The sequence below is a fragment of the Bacillus rossius genome, chromosome 12 (assembly GCF_032445375.1).
Source record: "Bacillus rossius redtenbacheri isolate Brsri chromosome 12, Brsri_v3, whole genome shotgun sequence".
Lineage (NCBI taxonomy): Eukaryota > Metazoa > Arthropoda > Insecta > Phasmatodea > Bacillidae > Bacillus > Bacillus rossius.
The window spans coordinates 16,120,969-16,141,859 of record NC_086339.1 but is presented as its reverse complement, the minus strand read 5'-3'; the positions used below and the strand labels follow the sequence as shown (position 1 = coordinate 16,141,859).

The 20,891-nt window shown below is 40.5% G+C and overlaps 1 protein-coding gene across 5 annotated transcripts in view; it reads left to right on the top strand.

The window, feature by feature from the left end:
• The first annotated feature begins 3,678 nt into the window (after positions 1-3,678).
• The window catches only part of LOC134537593 (uncharacterized), a 25,404-nt gene continuing 8,191 nt past the window's right edge, over positions 3,679-20,891 (top strand). For 3 of the 5 annotated variants that reach the window (XR_010076009.1, XR_010076008.1, XM_063378186.1), the window contains exons 1-7: positions 3,679-3,914; positions 6,519-6,658; positions 9,270-9,351; positions 11,112-11,176; positions 12,663-12,804; positions 14,180-14,256; positions 17,632-17,710. Coding sequence is in view for 1 of the 5 variants with exons in the window: in XM_063378186.1 (XP_063234256.1) it covers positions 6,545-6,658; positions 9,270-9,351; positions 11,112-11,176; positions 12,663-12,804; positions 14,180-14,256; positions 17,632-17,710 (559 nt within the window). In the remaining 4 variants the exon portion in view is untranslated. Of the gene's footprint in view, positions 3,915-5,405; positions 5,617-6,518; positions 6,659-9,269; positions 9,352-11,111; positions 11,177-12,662; positions 12,805-14,179; positions 14,257-17,631; positions 17,711-20,891 lie in introns of those variants that run through there. The other 2 variants (XR_010076011.1, XR_010076010.1) reach the window with 1 other exon arrangement.

Sequence of the window (20,891 nt, the reverse complement as noted above, 5' to 3'; positions counted from 1 at the left end):
TGATGGGCCTGCTTCAGTTCGCGGTTTTTGACTGGGCCCTGCTGCGACATTAAAATAGGAGTCTTTTGTTCTTTTCATGTCGAAGTCACTAAAACAAAAGAGGTAACTCTTAATGGAGATAGTCTGGTACTGACTGGCAGTATAAACTATTAATTAAAACAGCATTATGTGAAGAATATCAATCTAACACGCACAGCATCCACACACATTTTGACTGATTTTTACTTTTCAGAAAGAAGTGGATAAATGAGCAGGGTGGCAAAATTTTGGGGGTGACAAAACTTAAGAAGTAGCTAAGAGAGAGAAAACACTTTTCTACAAAAAAAAATAAAACACTCTTTTAGGCTGTCAAAATATCACCATGTACTACCTAAAAACACTAAATATGAACAGCACATATAAAAAAACATAATTCATAGTATCACTATCTATTGTTAAACGATTTGGTTGTAATCAGAGGCATTAATAGTCATCATTTTAATTCCGGCAATTTATAATTGCGCGAAACACTTTTGTTTGAACAAGCCCAAGATGGTAGTACTTGTGCAATGCCAAACTGAATGTTTTAAAATTCTAAACTCCTAACAATACATTTGTTTCACTGTGCCAAATGTTATTTTATAAATACGTAACCTGGGCTTAGTCCATCGTAACCGTGAACCACCTACTGACCTACTTCTAGGTTTCTTGGCATCAGAATTCATTAAGTACTTTACATACAGTTTACTAACATGCATTATAAAGAAATTACTTGATAATGTTAAGATGATACTCAAAACGTTAAAGCGATGATTTATAACAGAATAATTTAATTAGTATCCAAAAGTTTTTGTTGCGGCCATATTTTTACATTGGATTGGTTAATTATTGTGTTTATATACTTACAGGTTTACAGAAAAGTACGCAGAAAGCCATATGCACTACACACTTGTAAACGAAAACTACACTAGCACGCCAACAATGAGTAGCCTACACGTCGAGGTCTGCCGTTACCAACAGCCGTCTGACGCACCACCAGCTCAACGCACACGGCACACGCACGACGCACAGGGAGGAAATGACCCGCGTCTACTGGAAAAAGAATGTTAAGAACTTGTGAAAGAATATATCCCTCTTCTGGCCCCCGTGGAAAATCGAAAGATAAAGAAATGCTTATGCATCCACATCTCTGTACATTGTTACCTTCGGAACGAGTTTCTCCAAAAGATAACCAGGTCCGATGCCGAAACGATTTTTTTCCCCGTACGATAGCATAATGCCGAAACAAGTCGAGCCGACCCGATAAAGCGCGCGGCCTTTCATTTGATAACATGGGTTCATATTACTGCCGTCTGGTCCGGGCCGAGCCGATCCGAATGATAAGCGGTGGAAGCGTAATAAGGTGATTCACAAGAAAGAAAGAAATAACTATTAAAGTAATATAAAGCTGTGATCAAGAAGCATGCGAAAATGCCTTTCGATTCCATTTCACAAAGCAAAGGAATTTAAAAAAATTGCTATTCGAATAGGTTATCCCAAACTTTCCGCACATCTTCCGTAGTCATGAGTGTGATAATTAATGCATGGCTAAAACGCGGATGTGTAGAGTTCGATGAAAAAAATACTGAAATGTCTGGTGACGGAACTAGTTCACAGTACTTAAAAAAATTAACATGTCATTGTATTCCCACCATACATGTGTGAGTTAAAGGGCAAAGATAAAGAGGTGCGTTCGGGAACATAATACCGTGGGGGCGAGCACTTGAGACACACATGCTGGACTCTGCTAACTGCATCTATAACAAAGGATGCCTGGCAAACCTATTGCAATCATTTATAAAAACTTAACATACTGAAAGAGGGACTGCATAATAGACATGGCCATGAACCAGTTTTTAATCAATTTACATGAAGATTGTGACTGTAACGAATTTCTTTCCTTAACCAGTAACATTAAAATGGATTCCAATTTTATTTTTTGAATATTCCCCGGGGGGGGGGGGGCTCTGGGAGAACTCCGGGGGGGCAAAGCCCCCCGGAGAAGTGCCTGAAAGAAACACTGTGGTTCAGCAGATGAGCCGGTGTTTGGCCTACCGTTGCTGAACAACTGCACGTGCCATGCACGTTCCACGAATTTGCCACGGCTGATGATAATGTTGACGTGTGCGGGGAGTTGACGGACACGGAACTTGTCGAGCTCGTCTCTTCTAATCAAAACGAAGCGGCGTCTGAAGATGATGACAATAATGACGACGAACCAAGTGACGTATCTGTTCCGTCGAAAACGTCAATGATGGAGGCACTCGACACAATCAGTCGTTTTTTATCAGCATACAAATGCTTCGACGAAAGATTTGATTAACTTCCAAGAGGTCCAGTCGTTTATTTTGTCCGAAAGTCTAGTGAAATCAAGGCAAACGAAAATTGATTAGTTTTTTAAAAAGTGATTTTTAATTTTGTGTTATTTTCCAAGGGTCTGTACGAGTGATTATTTTTGTGTTACTGACCAATTGTCGGAAAAATTATTTTATATAATTTGTATCTATGGTTGTCCAACGTAGAGATTTTTTAAATTTTTTTTGTGTTTGACATTTTTCATAGGTGTCAACGTGAGTAATAATGTGACATTTTAAAATAAATTTCACTTCATCTTTGAGTTTACATATTGTTAGTAAGTATTCAAAACTCCGCAAATATGCACCCGATATCATCCGCTTAGCGCACATGTCTCCAGCAGACCAGCTGCGGTCAAAGCGACAGGAAGCGGCCGGCATGACCTTGCGTGACCCCGCCCGCCCGTCTCCATGTAAACAAACAGCTCTAGCCACGATGTGCGTGACGGCCTTATCACGGCCACGCGGTCTCATATTTCGCAGTCGGCAACTGCTGATATAGCGTAAAAATGTTATATTAGTAAGTTTTATGTATATTTCCTTTACTTTTGTTGTGAATTTCCATGGTAAAAACAAGCGAGAAAAGAATATATTTTAAAGATGCTACAAAAATAAGATTTTTTTTTTTTTTAAATTTTGGCTATAAAGAAAATTCGCTATAACATAAACTTTTGGCGCCGTTATAAATTTACGTTATAACGGACTTTTACTGTATGTAAATATGTTTGTAATGCAATTCAATTGATTGTGCTCCTTTTCCCATTACAAGCTTTCAACAGTTGACACAATACAGAAGGTAATTTTTGTTCCAGGGACATCTCTGTGATCTGAAGTGCTCGCTATTGTTCTAGTTGTATGAGAATCTTGAGTTTCCTCTAATATACCAGAACATTTTATTGTAGTCATTTAGCAGATTGCATGAATATGACAGCAGGAAATCTTACATATTGTTTACCTGGCTGCCGTTAACAACGAACACGCGTGAATAACTAGGGTTTAAATATGTCAGTTACATTTGTTTTGTGAACATGACCAATCGATCGTCCATTAATTTGTTATACAGTGGCTAAAAGAACGAGACAACTTTGCAATAGAAAAAAAAATATTAAACAGCAATGGATGAACGACCATAAATTTTTATTCGAACTTTGTAACAAGCTATTATGCGTGGCATGAATAGAAGTTATCTTTACTGGAGAGCGCGTATAGGGTGAAAGGCTGACGGGGGGGGGGGGGGGGGGGGGTAAAGTTCAGGTGGCAATGGGTTAGATCGACGTCAGCAGAACATGAGCGCGTAACACTAGACCGACTTCACACTCGTGCGCCATTAAAAACGCGAAATGACAAGGTTACCGCAGCAAACACGGAAGCAGAGCGCATTTCACTTGAAAGCAGGAGTGTTCCCGTCCGCATGTTGCAAGGCTTACATTTCAGTAAATGCAGTATGTAATGTGTAAATTAAATTAGAGTAGGCACAAGATATCTGAAAATCTGTAGACAGCTGAATTTATTCTTGAACAAGGACAGAAACTACAGTAACAGGTTAGTATTTTTTTTTGCAAACATCAACATTATTCTACCATTTAAAAACAAATCTTCCCATATTTAAGGGTGGATTCATGGTTTGCCGAGGTTCCATGGAAAATTGCCTACTGAAAATATATTTTTTCAGAAATTTAATTTTTAAACATAGCTACTTGAGTAAATGTTTAAGTAGTAAGCATGAAAAAAATAAACAACCCTGTTTGTTCCATTCCAGCTGCTGAGACCATAAAACACCCTTGCAGAAATGCAGTACTTTCCCTTTTTATCGAAAAATGTGCTATCAAATTTATAGCATTTACCTAACTGTGGAATTACAAAGAAATTTTCTTGACAACAGGTTTAAAAAAAAATGTTTGTAACGTTACAATTGTTTTTTTTTTTTTTTTTCCGTGTAGCAGAACTCTTGACAATGGGTACGTGTGCACGATTCTCGCTTCGTGCGCGCGTGTGTTTACACATAGTTTGTGAGCTGTTCCAATCCACTAAACCCGCCAGTATAAAGTGACAACGTTAATGCTCTACAAACACCACCGTGGTTACTTCCATGCGACTTCCATTCCATTCACGAAATTACTCTTACGAAATACCGAATACAGAGAGATATGATTAAACACAAAAAATATTGATAAAAAAAGTGTTGATATAACTTTCCTCCCACTAAAGCAAGCCGGGTTCGATTTAAGGCGGGGTCGACCACGGGTGTTGCCAAGCTCCAGAGGATTTCATCTGTTTACTCAGGTTTCCCAACACCAATTTCGTCAATGATCCGTTATTATATCATCGTCTATTTAATTTCAATTTCGATCGGGAATACCTTGAAGGTAGGCAATTATTCTTGAAGCGTCAGGTGGATAGGTTTTACTTAGAGCACCGACGCCGCAATTTTTTTCTGTCAAAACTGATTTCACGTGAACAGAAGGCTTCAAAAATTCGCCGAGAGATTAGAATTTACTGCCGGACCAACCATGTGTCGCCTGTCAAGAGATTAAAGAGTTTGAATGATGCGGTATAGGATTTAACCCGGAAATCTTTGGCCGCAAATACGTTGTGCAGTAGAGAAATCCTTGTATGGAAAATTATGTATGGTTGTACTATGAATATATTAAAAATAATAAGGAAAAAAACACGAATATTATAAGCAAAATAATTTAGAATACTACTCCTTTAAAGAAACGTTTGCGACATCGTTATAGCAATTTTACATTCCATTTGTTGACATTTAAAGATACTATTAACATTTCCGTAGCCATAAAGTGTAATGCAAACCTTCTAAAAGAAACATGCATTATCTCAGTTATTTTATTAGTCACAAAACTGAATACGATACGTCTCATGCGAGGAACTCGTATTGTACGGACGTAAGCCAACCCAGCAGTATAATGGTATAATGTTGCGTCAAAGGAGATACGTTTAGTAATTTGAACAAAGCAACAATGGGCTGCCTAAGTAGCTTTTTTATGCCGCGCGCGCGACTGGTTTCCTTTCCGAGGTAGCGACGGAGCCATGCCAGCATGCCACAATTTCCCTTTATTTAAACACTTGTGAATAAAATATAAAGTGCAGCTGCTTGTTTCTGACATGCAGTGGGAGTAATTTCGTGAACGCGACGGGGATTCAAGGAACGGAAAACGTGTAACAACCACGGTGCTGTTATCTGTGGCGGATGTCGCGAACGAAAGTTCACAAAAAAAACCAAAAGGTGAATTTCAACAAGATGGGAAAATCCGTTCCAAAACCGGGGTTTAATATTTTTTTTTCAACATTTTTATTATTATTATTATTTTCGCTTTTATCGGAGCCGTTTTATTATGTAGTTAGAAATTTCGGTCTGCACATGGAATGATTCTATGGTAGTCGCGCATCAACAGACGAGCGGTCGGGAACGGGGCTTGCTTAAGCTGGTTTTAAACTATGCAATTCACTTCTCGCACAGCTCCTTGCATGCAAGCTCTCGTGCAATTATTGCATGCAATCTCTCATTTACACAGCGCAAATTCCCCATGCAATTAACACATGCGATCTGTTTTGTTCCCGCCACATTTCTGTACAAATGTATAATCAAAGGCACAAGGCACCTTGTGCACTGACAATGATGGAAATGTTATCTGATGAAGCACGATTGCAGATTTCTAATTTTTTTTTTTTTTTTTCCATCTTCTGTGGTCGTGTTTACACGTAATTCCGACACAGACGTGGCCACAGCTTGTATTGCTTTCTCACGCAAATGTTTGTTATGGTCATTTGGCGATTTTGTGTTGTACAGAACTGGATATTTTTGATATTCATCCAAGAGCCGCAAAACACACTCGGGTGTCCATTCCATGTTTGTAAAGTGCTTGTTTTTGTTTATATCTACAACTACGCGCGTAAATTTACTACAGAGAACGACCAACCACAGTGCTTGTTCTGCGCAACTTGCATCAAAATATAGAGCATGATCTATTATTGTCAGATATTGCGCCGTAGCTTGCATCGCGTGTGAAATTCCGAGAATTTTTTTTTGTGTGAGCTGCAATGCAATACTAGCAGATTGCATGGAAATTGCGTGCATATTGCGTCGTGTAAATCCAGCTTTAGCTGGGCGGGACGTCGTGTTCGCAGTGAAGAGAGAGAGGCGGCGGTGGAAGATGCCAAGACAGCGGCCCCCGGGAGCCGCAGCGAAGCACCTGCACCTGCGGCTAGCGACCACCGTCCTGTTGGCTGGCGTCTTCGCGCTCTGCCACTCGTTCAGCACCTACAAGGTAACGACCACCAGCGCGGCGAGAAGCCAGCACTCTCACGAGTCATTCCACAGCCAAGTTTTGTACCGCTACGTTTCGCCTCGCGTGGTTTCGTTTTTGACGTGACAACGTCTAATAAATCGATGAACGCCGACTGAACGCACGAAAAAGTGTCCCGTTATGCACATTGTCCCATTACGATTTGTCCCGTTACGCTCATTGTACGCTTGCGCCGCATCTATCTCTCTTCCACTCGATTGGAACAACCATCGATTTGACTTTTTTCGAGGCACATTAAACTTGAAACACTCCCATTCGTTTCCTACTTTTCCTATCATCGTCCTATCCTTAACAGAATAACACAGATTGGAAGAAGTTAAATAGCAAACATGTATAAAAGTTATAGTTAAAATAATCTCTTCGTTAAAGTAATAAACTTATTTGAATTAATTAGTGCGAATAAAAGTAAATTTATCAATTAAATTGTAGATTTCATTTCACTTCTTCTTTGTATCCATACAAAATAGTGATAATTCAATAAAAATGATTCAATTTTATTCATAAAAGTATGCAATCATTTCATCAATGTTTTGTTATGACGTTGTCACGTTAAACTATCGTCCGTAAACCGACTTTACAGACAACCAATTTTATAAATATATATATTACCTACTGTAGTTGCACTGTAATTTTTTTTGTACTTTCTACAAAGAAAATCATTGGCAACTCCGTTTCCAGTATCACTTGTTAAACTGCAAGGCAGATCACTTTGCACCACTTGTAATTTAAAAAGCTCTGCCTTGCAGTTTTACAAGTGATATCGTTTGGTAACTGAGTTTCCAAGGACTTTCCTTGTAAAAGAACAAAAATAGTTTTTACAGTGAAGGAAAAACCAGATGGAGAACTGAGCTGTGTAACATCTTAGCTCTCGGTATACGGCATTTGGTAGAAGTAAACTCGTGAATGGAACGGAAGTCGCATGGAACGGAAATGCTGTAACCATGGTGCTGCCATCTGTGGTGTATGGCGTGAACCAAAGTTCACAAAGCCAAAGGGAAACTTCTTGATTGTATTAACGGTTAAATCACTTTTTAACAAGATTGGCAGTGTTTCATTAAAATTCCTTGTCAGATAATCAGGTCCAACCCGGGGTTTATTATTATTATTTCAAGTCATTTTCTCTTTTATCGGAGACGTTTCACTTTATAGTTTAAAATTTCGGTCTGCAAATGAAATTTTCGGTCTGCAAATGAAATAAATGATTCGATAGTCGTCGTGGCTGCTCCGGCAGCGGATTCTAGCGGCGGGTGCGGAAACTACTCGTGATTCGCGTCCAGATATTTAGAATAAAACACAATATGCATATATTAATTACGCTCGGCATTGTTTTAAAGAATTCTACGTTAAATTCCGTGTCCAAATTTCGTATTATAAGTGTGTTTGCAACACGAGAACACAATAATTTGCTCGTTGCCGAGGTTAGATGTCACACATCTCTGACGAGCAGGGGCGTTACCAGGGGGGGGGGGGGGGGGTTGGGGTTCAAATCCCCCCCCCCCCTTAGCATCAAATCTTTAATTAATTTCTAATTCATCACTCAAACAAACTCCATATTAAAATTAATAAAAATTTTACCATTACAATATTTAAATTTAAGTACCGAAAACTGCTAAAATAGCACTATTTACACCTTATAATCCAAATTTTCCCGCGGGGGGACCCCCGGACGCCCCCGCTTTAATACGGGGTGGGGGGGGGGGGAGGCCATGCTTCTTAACACCCCCCATACACAAATCCTGGCTACGCCACTGCTGGCGAGTACTTTTCTTCTCTTCATATAAAAGCTATCAAAGGGAAAATGCAGTGGGCCCAACTTATTCTAGTTATAGTCTAGGACAGTCAGTGAGGGAAGTTAGTCATGGCGCCAGTTGCGGCCATGGCTGGCCAATCCCCCTCCCTAGCACATGATGCATGCTACCCCTACTGCATGGCTAATAACACCCTGCATGATTAGAGCGTATTGGCTTCGGCCGAGACGCACTTAAGAGTCTTCCGTACCCAGATCTTTACCGCACACTCACAGCTTTAAATTTAGGTTAGGGGAAAAAAAAATTGCTGCGCCACCGGGTTTCGAAGACCGGCCGCGCAGATTCCCCAAAAACGGGTCGTTACCACAACGCCGAAATATCATAACGCCGAATGTCAAAATTGACCACAACGCCGACAGCTAGAAAACTGCTGTGTACCACAACGCCGAAATAACAACTGAATGAATTTGTGTGCGTTTCTTAAATGTACCTTAACGCCGAAATGCCACAATCAAACATAACCTTACATAACCTAACCTAGCGTAATATAACCTATCTTAACCTAGCCTAGCCTAGCCTAGCCTAACCTAACCTAACCTAACCTAGTCTAACCTAACCTAGTCTAACCTAACCTAGTCCAACCTAACCTAACCTTCGTGGCAGTCCTGCAATGACATTTTTCGGCGTTAGTGTATTTCGGCGTTGTGGTAATTCGGCGTTGTGGTACACAGCAGTTTTCTAGCTGTCGGCGTTGTGGTCAATTTGGCATTTCGGCGTTGTGGTGCGTCCCCGGCAGGAACTTGACCTTGACGTGGGTGTTCCAGACCAACAGGGTGAAGGCGCCGTACCCGGAATTGCTGTCGGGGCTGGCGGCGAAGTGCCGGGTGTCGGACGGACGCCGACGGGGTGAGTCATGGCGCGCAAAGAGTCACCACACCACACGACGCCTCGCGGCAGCGTAACGTCGTTTTCCCCGCTACATCACTCCTTCCCACATTCTTAAAATGAATTTTTTGACGTGATAACGTCTTATAGATCGATGAACGCCGGCTGCACACACGAAAAACCATGACTTATTTGTCACGTTCCGCCTGAGCCGCGCGTGCAAGAACCGGCCAACTACCGTGCGAGAAAATCTTCTATAATATCAAACAGGTTAAGGCGGGCTTTTTAACTAATTGTTCGTGATCATATATTCAAACAAATTATTTAAATAAATTTACAAAAACTGTAAATAATATTTGAAAATTAAAAAAGTATGTAATTTTTCATCAATGATTTCTTATGACGTGATCACGTAAAATTATCGTCCGTAAACCAACATTACAGACAAACCCTCCCCCCCCCCCTTTATTTTATCGTGGTACTCCTTCAGAATTGGATTACATAAAATAGTTCTTCGCTATCCCGACAACTGTGTAAGTTTGCCGATAACTCATAAACAAAGAGAAGAAGCATTGAGCCACAAACACAGTTTTATTAAATAAAGTAAGCAGTAAGTATTAAACTCTCAGTAACATAATTCAAACAGTGAGGCTCTTGCCTCGCATTGATTCAATGCTTCCCAACACTCGTTTCGCTCGCATGATCCTGAAGGTACTGTAACACATAGAATGTCTTCATTAATGCATGACCAATTTTTAAAAAAAAATTTATGCACGTCGTGAATAGTGCATACACGAAACTAAAAACCATAAACTTTCAAATCATTCTTAAACATTGAATTCCAAGCAGCTGGTAGATTTAAAATAATAATAGCTTGGATTTAAAAAACATTCAAATAATTGTATTAATTATGCTTTAAACAAACAAAACTTATATTATTTACATTTGGCTGTACCAACATTAAATTATTTATTAATGTCATTGATATGCGCATATAGCCTATTGCCCGTGAAAAAAAAAACGAGTAGGTATTCTTACAACCATGCATAACTTAACGAAAAATTACGTACTTTAATCATCAAAACGTGTTACTCGTAAAATATCTTACTAGAGCAATATATCTGAGAGTCTGTACGTAACCACCACACGAATTAATGTGATGTATATGTGCCTGCTATGCAGTTCCTCAAGTAGCGAGTTCCCACTCGTTGCGTCTCGCTGGAGAAGTTTTACACTGTAACTGTGCCACGCCTGGGATACCCGCCGGCAAATTCAGCAACGAGTTGCTCCCAAGTCTACTCCGTGGTTGACGTATCCCTGCTTTTCCGGTGATACCGTTGCGTAGGCACGAGCTTCTACGCGGACGTAAACCTAAGCACATACATTTAACACACCAGTTACCTCTGTAACACCTTTGTGACACACCCATGTTCATGTACGAGCAAACCGGAAAAAAAAAAAATTGCAGAGAGTGTAACATGCATCCACTCGTAATACGATTCCCTCGTAACGCCGTAACAAATCGTAAACGTAAAGCACCTTGTAGCCATTAGTGCAATTGCATGCTGAGTCGATTCCAGCATAGTGACTTACATGATACGTAACGTACGTATATTTACGTAACCCCCATTTTAACCTCTAAACTCCATGTTTATTCAACACGGGAACACCGTTTCAAGTCGTCGGGATGCTACTTCTGCGACATGCCTGCAGCTCGAAATAAAACACAAACGTCTAAATGACCATCTTCATGTGCTGAAAGAAGTGACTTGTTTTTCCAGATCTGTTCCAAGATGTGGTGCGAGTCATGACGCTGAGGAGGCAGCCTGGACCAGACTTCGACAAGGTACTGACGTCGACCCAAGTGTCTCCTCGGCTCCCTCAGGCCGTTATGCCTCGTCAACGTCCTCCCTGTGTGTCCCCAGTGGAGTGCGACGGCCAGGGACGCACCCGCGTGCGCCCTAGCATGCCAGTGAGGGTTATGTCTGTGTATATATATTTGCAAACGATCAAGGGTCTTAAATGTAAATAACTTATTTATTCATTAATATCTCGTGTATGTCTTTGTAAATAATTCAATAACTGTTCTGAAGGGTTTCGCCATAGTATGTAATCGCAGCCTGGCGCGCCGCGGGACGGAGCTCTCTCCCACGCCGGCCGATTTCCCCTCCCTCCCCGCCACCCGCGGGCGCCGGCCCGCGGGCGAGCGGGGAGAGGCAGTCGCGTCCTGGTCTCGAGCGGAGACAGACGTGTTCGTTGCTCCGCGAGCCGCGCACGTTGCGCTCGGGATTGAACGTTCGCTCAGTCCGCAGTCGGTCACGGCAGCTGAGCTGCCACCGCGAATCAGCTTAGCATTGTTAACTTACGAGTCATCGGGAGACGTGTCTAGCGGGCCGTTTCTACAACGCGAACGTGGTGCTACGAGTCTCTGAACTTTTCGCCGTCCACGGAACATTACGTAACGGGCCGCGTATGTACAGCGCTCCGTCTTCGGGCCCTCTCTCACTGGGTCAGCCTAGCATTAATAAACTTTACGATTCGCGCCGAAACGTATTTGAGAACCGCCCCGTCATCAGGGAGTCCGTGTCGCCGTGGTAGGGCACTTGTTCCGCGACGGTTCCGCCAGGCTGCGGCAGGACTTTATAAGCGTTAATAAAAGACGGCTCGTGAAATTCGTTAATGCCGTGTTCTGCTTGCGACAACCTACCAACATTCCTCGCAATCACTTCACTCTCCCTCCAGGTCCCGCCTTTCCCGGTCCCGGCCACGTTGGCCTGGACCCACACCTCTCCGACGAGGGCAGTACGGGCATAACAGGACATTTATTTCAACGGGAAAACGGGGACAAGAAGCCGAGGGACGTCAGTACATACTCAGCAGTGGCGTAGTCAACAATTTGGTTTGGGACGGGCACAACCAATGCAACCATTCACAAAGGTGGTAGTAACACATATGGCAGTTTGTAGTTGGTAAAGATCAGTGCGTTGAATTTGGATCGCAGGCTTTCTTTCCCGACGTTTCGGCGTTATTTTTTGCAGCCATGTTCAAGGTCGATTAACAGTTGTTTTGAAGAAAACGAACAAGTCTTGTGCACTGTATTTTTTTTTTTTTGCAAACGAAACATAAATATCGATGTGAAGTATATATTTAGCAAACTAAAACTGTCAATAAAAAAATTTTTCTCACGAGTTTGATTGTTTTTTTTATGAACAAACGGACCTTACTCTAAGAATATTCCTCGCACATTATATGCATATTAATTTTTTGTTTCAGTTTCTAATGCCTTCGTTTTCAGCGAGAAGTAAAATGCAATCGAAAATGTCTTGTTGCAGTGCTTGGCCTACTGCATGATGGCCAACATGAATATGTTTCATCCGCACGGGACGCTCATGGATGCAGCCAATGCGGTGCGGGAGTTTGGGCCGTACTTCGACAACTACGAGCAGGATAAAATAACGCGGTGTGTTTTGGAAGGTAACTCGAGAAAGTAGTTATTGTTATTTTATAATTTTATAATGGAAATTACCAGTCCATCAAGAAATATCGTACATGCTAAAGTAATGTTTACCTAAATGTTACTGCAGGCCCATATTTTAATATATATATATAGTATATATATAGTATATATATATGTGTATATATATATATATATATATAGTTTTAGAACTGTCCGTTTGTTAGGTGTGTGAGAGGTAGTAAATTCATTCAATCAAACAAGCAGTTTCTTCGATAATGAATAGGCCTTTGAACCTCAAATTATTCAAATTTATTATTATATTTTTCCCAATATTTTAAGGTAGTGGTCCAATTTCACGGTACGGTAAATAACTTGTATCAGTAAATTTTAGGGATAAGCCAATCAAACCCTCAAATCCTGAAATACCATCAAAGGATTCGAAATTCTAGGAAATAGTTTCGAAGGAAAGTATTAAAGGAAATAAATTGAAAATAAATACTGATAACCTTAAAGGAGATAACTTAAATTAAAACCTTTGAATAACCTTTGAAGTTTACTAGGTCAATTTTTTTCTCCGGGTGTCCATAAAAGAATGTCCCAGTTTCAATGTTTCAATGGTATATTATAACAGTTAAATTCAAACTGTTTACAACAAATCATACATAAAACTGAAGGTAAAATAACCTAGTTTCTCTTACAAATGTTAAATATGTGAACCTTTAGTTATACGGCAAACATCCAACCTCAAGTCCAATTCTTCCCACTCTTGGGTTAACAAGTCCGGAGTAATGGAAGCAATAGCCTCTTCAATTCTGTGCCTCAACTCTGGCAAATCATTAGGTAGCGGCAGAACGTAGACACGACCTTTTATAAAGCCGCAAAGGAAAAAAAAAATCATGTTAACACATGTTTTTGAAGTGAAAACTTCTTTAGCCGAGTTGAGCGATTTTTGGTAGTGACAAAACTGATGGGTTGGCGTCACCGACATGCTGTAGTAGCAGTAAGTGAAGTTAAATTGACCACGTGAAAAATTTAATTTGTGTATACTGTGCAATGTCCAGTGAACACATGACCTAGGTCTGGCACATTACGTAATTTTGACATACCACTGACATCTGTTGTGACTTAACAATGCTGACATCATACCGATATAATACCAAAATCATTTTCTTACGTAGGTACATTTGACGTATAAATGATGTAATTTTAGACATTTAAAAACAAAGTTTTAAGTTTTCACTTCTGTCGACAGTTCCTGTGCCATTTTTTAATTTTTTTTTTCTAATGTTCCAGGAACTCTGGTTTATTTAATCGCATGTGTGGCTCTGTACTGTCCGCAAATCATCAATAGAAATAGTACTGACCCTAATTATTATTTGTTCCCCATTGCAGTAAACAACATGCTGCTAGGAAGAGGCGGGTATGTCCGCTGCTTGAGGGCAACTGCGTTTCTGTCTTGCTTCAACAAGGTGAGGGACTTCTTGATGGGCACACACGCGTAAAGATGGGTTCACAATTTAAAAAAAAATAATTGGTTGTCTGTAAAGTCGGTTTACGGACGATAGTTTAACTTGACAACGTCATAACAAAACATTTAAAGTGGTCGGTGCGCGTCATTTGAACTTCGCGCCGTGCGGCGGGCTTCGGCGCTCCTTCCCTTCCTACTTTCCCCCCCCCCCCCCCTCTGCGTCCAGTGCTGTGTCTGACCTCCCCTCTTGAGGTGTCCGCGCATGCGCGTGGCGCCCTCTTTCTTACTTAAAACTAGATGTATTGCCTTGAAGGTTCTTCTTGTTCGTTAGCACTTAGTCGGTGCTGGTCATCCGTTGCTGAATTAAGCATGTAGTCAGATAATTGCTTTAGAGAGAGAGAGAGTGTGTGACAGCGGGGAGAATGCACGTAAGTGTTTGTAAGGTGGTGACCCTTACAGTTATGTAATTGGTAATTGATATTCTCTAAATTCTTATTTCAGCCGTCACCAACTAAATTCTATTTGGCATTTATTTTTATCTTGCTCGTTTTTGTATTAATTGCTCTCTTTATCACGTGTAGTTTGTTTGACGTTTCTCCCCGTCATGTCGTCACTCTTCGTTTGGACTTGTTTTTTACGTATTGTATTTAATGTATTCAATTGTGAGTTTTCTTTTGATATCATGCTTTATCATGCTTTAAACTAAGCTTTAAACCGCCTAGTGTAGGTCAGGCCGCGGTCGCCTGCATGTTCATTTAACGTTTTTTGTATTCACTAATGAGGCATTTGTCTGTGTAAACGACATTCATTGTCCCTGTGTGTAAGCGTTAAATTAATTGTAAAATTTCTATCTATCAAGTATCTTTCAAGTTTCTATCATGTATTCTATCAAGTATTTAATCCTAAAGAAAATATAGATATGCGTTCACGTATTTTGCCGTGGCATGTGTATTAGCACTATCAGTATTAAGGAAGTATTAATTATATGTGAAAGAATGATGTATTTGTATGATGAACCACGTGAGGCCTTTGCCCATGATTAAACGAACTAAGTTAATGTAACTATTTGCTAATTTAACCTTTGCATCCATTCTAGGCTTTAATTTATTAGATTACCCTCTTGAACACTGTTTACTCAGCTTAACTTATTTTATTATTTTTAAGGATTGTGTTACTCGCAGTTGAAGGTTCACGTGAATGTACTTCACCTGTTGACACTTTCCTATGAAGCTCATGGAAGCCTTCACATTGATGAAATGATTCCATACTTTTATTAATAAAATTGAATCATTTTTATTGAATTATCACTATTTTGTATGGATACAAAGAAGGAATGAAATGAAATCTACAATTTAATTGATAAATTTACTTTTATTTGCACTCATTAATTCAAATACGTTTATTACTTTAACGAAGAAATTATAACTATAACTTTTATACATGTTTGCTATTTAACTTCTCCCAAACTGTGTTATTCTGTTAAGGATAGGACGATGATAGGAAAAGTAGGAAACGAATGGGAGTATTTAAAGTTTAATGTGCCTCGAAAAAGTCAAATCGATGGTTGTTCCAATCGAGTGGAAGAGAGATAGATGCGGCGCAAGCGTACAATGAGCGTAACGGGACACAGCGTAACGGGACAATGTGCGTTACGGGACACTTTTTCGTGCGTGCAGCCGGCGTTCATCGATTTATTAGACGTTGTCACGTCAAAAAACCATAAGCGAATGCACAGCTGGCCATACGCACGACTGTGCACACGACCTGTGCGAAATCGGTTCACAACTGAAATCTTAACTGTTAATTTCAGCCAATGAAAGTTCGCGATGTATCCGACATCTGTTGGTAGTGTTAGTAAATAACTATATTAAATGATAATCCCACGACATCTGACAAGTAATTTTGAATACAGTTTTTCAACATATAAATCAATTTGGATTATGTAAAAAAAAAATTTAGTTTACCATTCTACCCACGGAACATTTTATTTACATTAATTGATAGTAATTTTTTTATACGTAAGTAATAGCATTAATTAATTTTTAAAGCAAGAAAATATACCCGAGCATTGTAATATCTAGACAATTTCTTGTCACAATATGGTTGATAAGTATAAACAGTTCTCTAATCCCGCAAAAATGCATTCATGCTCCACTCTCATTGGCTGCTGTTGCGTAACAGAAATAAAATATATTCATCTCCCTCCTATGCACACTCCTCTCTCCCGAGAACACGACCTTCGTATTTACTGTTGTGAATCTACAGGTCGGAAAATTTGGAGGTCGAATCTTGTGCACACAACATAATATTACAGTTTTTTTTTTTTTTTTTAATTTTCACCCAGTCTAATTGGCCTTGCGTTCTGCCACACGCGGGATATATGCATTGGTGCCAACTGCTTCAAGACACAAAATACTGTATAGTAGTATTTTATCCAGAAAACAGTATACTCATTGATTGTAAAGTAAATAGAGTGACATTTCTCTTTTTTTTTAATGTGTAACATATTAGCTCTCGGTATACGGTATTTTGTTGGAGCATTTTCGTGAATGCGACGGAAGTTGCGCGGGACGGAAATGTGTAACCACGGTGCTGCCATCTGCGGCGGATGGTGCAAACCAAAGTTCACAAAGCCAAATGTAAACTTCATTGTATTAACTTTTTAGTGAATTTTAACAATATGGACATTAATTTAATAAAATACCGTGTTGAAAACAGGTCCAAAATCGGGGTTTACTTTTTTTCAAGTCATTTTCGCTTCTATCGGAGCCGTTTCATTATATAGTTTAAAATTTAAGAATGAAAATGGAATGATTTGACGTACTTACTCCGGCAGCGAATTCTAGCGGTGAGTGCGGAAACTACGTGTGTTTCGTGTCAAGAAATGTAGTTGAAAACACAATTTGGATATATATTTATCACGCTCGGCATTATTTTAAAGACTTCTTGGTTAAATTTCACGTCCGAGTTTCGTGTTATACGTGTATTTGCAACACGAGAAAACATGAATTTGCCTGTTAACCGAGGTTAGACGTTACACTTCTCTGGCGAGTACTGAAAGACCCGTTCACTTTTTTTTTACAAAACTTAAATTAGACTTTACATGAAAGGTGTTGCTTATTCAGCACTTAATTAAAATGAACACAGGTGGAAGGAGTAAAAATAGTTTCTTTTTTTGTCTGCTGCAATTTAACTCATGTTATCTGCTAAATTTTTGCAAGGGTGTACATTCGTTTGGTTAGAGTACTGTGGTGAGACTATACCGTGAACACACATTTCCTTCATAATTTCCTTTAAAATCTTACGTCTGCGTGCTGAAAGTCTGCGCTGTGACAATACGTGTATTTCCTTCTTGTCTTTTCTTCTCATTGAACAGGGCGTTTTCCTACTGACGTGGGAGAACTTGCTGCTTGACGAAGCTTCCAGATGTAGGAAGAAGCTTCAAATGAATGATAGTAAGTATATTTTTATTTGGCTCTATGTCTCTTCAACAGGGAAGTAATTTCAGACGGAAACATAAATTAAAACACGATACAGAAATGTTGGAATAAAATCGCCCACCATTTGTGTCGAGGAACCGTACCAGCACTAGCGTGGATGATTTCTGGAAACGTCAGAAATTTAAATCAGGTCGAATGAAACGAAACGCGATTCAAACTCGCATCCTCCTCGCTAACTTCTTGGAAATACAATTCACAAATTATTTCTTATTTTACATCGGCAATCACTCTAAACAGCATAAAACATAGCCGTTATCTAGATCTGCCTGTTCGTCCTCTTACTTCTTCTAAACTACAAAATGGATTTTGATGCGGTTTTCACCATAATTTAGAACATTTATTCCGGAAGTTTTACGTGAATAATAAATTAATATTTAATTTAAAAATATCACAGAAATCCCTGTTTTGTATTCTAGTTTATTAACTGAAATTCATACCCTTCAAAATGACTGTCCAGATAATAAACAATTATATAATGTATGATGTTTTCTCTAATCAATTGAATTTGAACACATGACCAAAAAAAAAACATATGGGTTCATGACTACAGTTAGGTACATTTAGAAACTTACATACTTACAAGCACATAACGGAGTTGTTAACAATACTGCCAACTAAGTTCACGCAGCTTGTTAAAGCATGTCTACGACAAACTTTCCCACAAATTTTCTACGTGTTTCAAGCAATTTTCTGCTTCCTGTCTTGATAATCGTAATTCTCTTTAACTCTTGTGCGTGTTTATGGATCCATGTCAGGCTGTTGACATCGAGGATCATAATCTTTGTCTCCATGTATTCTATATATGATTTTTTTTCTAATTCTAGACTTCTAAATTCTTGGTGCTACGAACTATCCTAAAAGGGAGATGCGCTGGTGCTATTAATAATAGCACTAGCACGTCTACCTTTTTGGTATAGTTTTGTTGCGAACTGTACCCTTTTTCCTCCGGTAAATTACACGACTATTGAGTTGAATTGTTTGTCTTCTTTGTTATCTTCATCACGTACGAGACTTCAAGGATGTGCAGCCAAGTACTGGCTAGCTTTGTGAATGTGGAAGTTGGCTGCCTGCGCCACGTCATCGCCACGCGACTACTTTATGGGACGTTTTAGGAAAAAAACTAATGTTCGTGAGGCTTGCTGGTATAAATAGGGGACCCTCGTCTGGCCAAGTTGTGTACTAATCCATGTAATTTCTATTGCCGTTCACCAACACGACCACACTATTATATGCCTGTGCGAGTGTCGGCCTGAACTACCTGTTACATGCACTAATGGGCTAACTACCCATGCATGTTCTGTGTTGCTAGGGGTTCGTAGGAGCGGCTCGCACAGCTTTACACTACACGCCACACCCGAGATTAACTAGACCACTTGAAATCACAGCACATATTCGAGCCTCTAATGCACACCAACACGACGCTACATCACGCCAGTTGGCCGATCTAACTGGTGGGGAGCTTCACTTCCCCCCCCCCCCCCCCCCCGACGACAGGTACACGATACTTTTTGTAGCATTACACTGCCTACCAGCGCACACACAGGCCCGTGTGTCAAACTTATCCAACAAGACAAGCACCTCCGCCGTTGATTCGAATGCCTCTACACCAGTGTGGGGTTCACCTGAATTGCAATGCACTTAGCGAGTTGTAGAAACTCCGGTTTATGGCCTCGCCCACATTTACTGCCCCGGATGGCAGTTTGATGAATCGGCGGCGGCGGGCAAGAAGCATCCAGCCCTGGATAAGATACAAAGCGGACACCACGAGTCCAAGTGCCCAACCCCCGCATGGTAGAATCTTTTCTACTCTGGCCAACTATTTCACATCCAGACCATCCTCTGTCTCCTGTATTCTCCTACACTTAATGCATGCAAATTTGCACCCCGGCATGACTGTGCCCAGGGTTTTCCCTGTGTCTATGCAGGTTTTACCTGGGCCAAACCTATCTCTAGTTATAGTCTAGATTTATGAGTGAGGGGAGTTAGTCATGGCATCAATCGCTGCCATGGCTGGCCAATCCCCTCCTAGCACACGATGCATGCTACCCTCTTCCAGCATGGTTAATCCCAGCACGACCAGGCGTATAGGCTTCGGCCTGAGACGCACCTAGGTCCCTCCCCTAACCCGGACCCCTCCCGAAAACACTAAGTTTAAGTTAGGTTAGGAAAAAAAAATGCCAAGAAGCAGAGGAGAAAAAAAAATTACGGGAGTGTTCTCAGCAGTTAAATCAAACGTTTAATACATACTCTAGCTGTGTGAATATTTATTTATTTTACTTGTGAATTACACACGAGTCATAAAATTGCTGTGTAAAACCACACACTCGGGAATTTATTTACCTATGTTCCGAACTCAAAAACAAATAAAAAAAAAATTATGGTTTTATCTGTTATGGGAAGCTGTAAATATTCATAAAAAAATTAAAAAGTCTCTCAAATCACGCCCCGACGACAGTCTGTATAGGCCTGTAATGTACGTGTAAGCGCCAAACTCATGGGTGGGTTGGTAGGGGAAGTAATAGAGTGGAAACAAGATAAGTCGGAGAGTTTTTTTTTTGTTCCTAACCTAAGTTAAAACTATGTGTGTAAGGGAGGGGTCTAGGTAGGGAAGACTCTAAGTGCGTCTCAGGGCAAGCCCTATACGCTCTAAACATGCGGGTTTTTAACCATGCTGAGGAGGTCACGTGCATCATGTGCTAGGAGGGGATTGGCCAGCCATGGCAGACGTTTTCGCCATGACTAACTCCCCTCACTCTTAATTCTAGACTAAAACTAGATAAGTTGGGCCCAGGTAAAACCTCCATAGACAGAGGGAAAACCCTGGGCACATACATGCGGGATGCAAAGGTCATGCATTATTACAAGCAGGTGGATTACAGGAATAGAAGGATGGTCCTGGAAGAAGAGTGGGGCGTGGTAGAAGTTCTACTATGCTAGGAGTGGGGCACTTGGACTTTAAGTCCGCATTGGTTTGGTCAGGTCTGGTCTTTTGGGGGCGGCTTATGCCGTTTCCCGTCGTGCTGCCAGTTAGCACTCATTGTGGCTGTGTAATATGATCGTGTAAGTGGGCGGTCGCGAACTGTGGCGTCGGACTAGACTCCAGAATGGTGACAGAGCTTCAGGTCGACCTGTCACC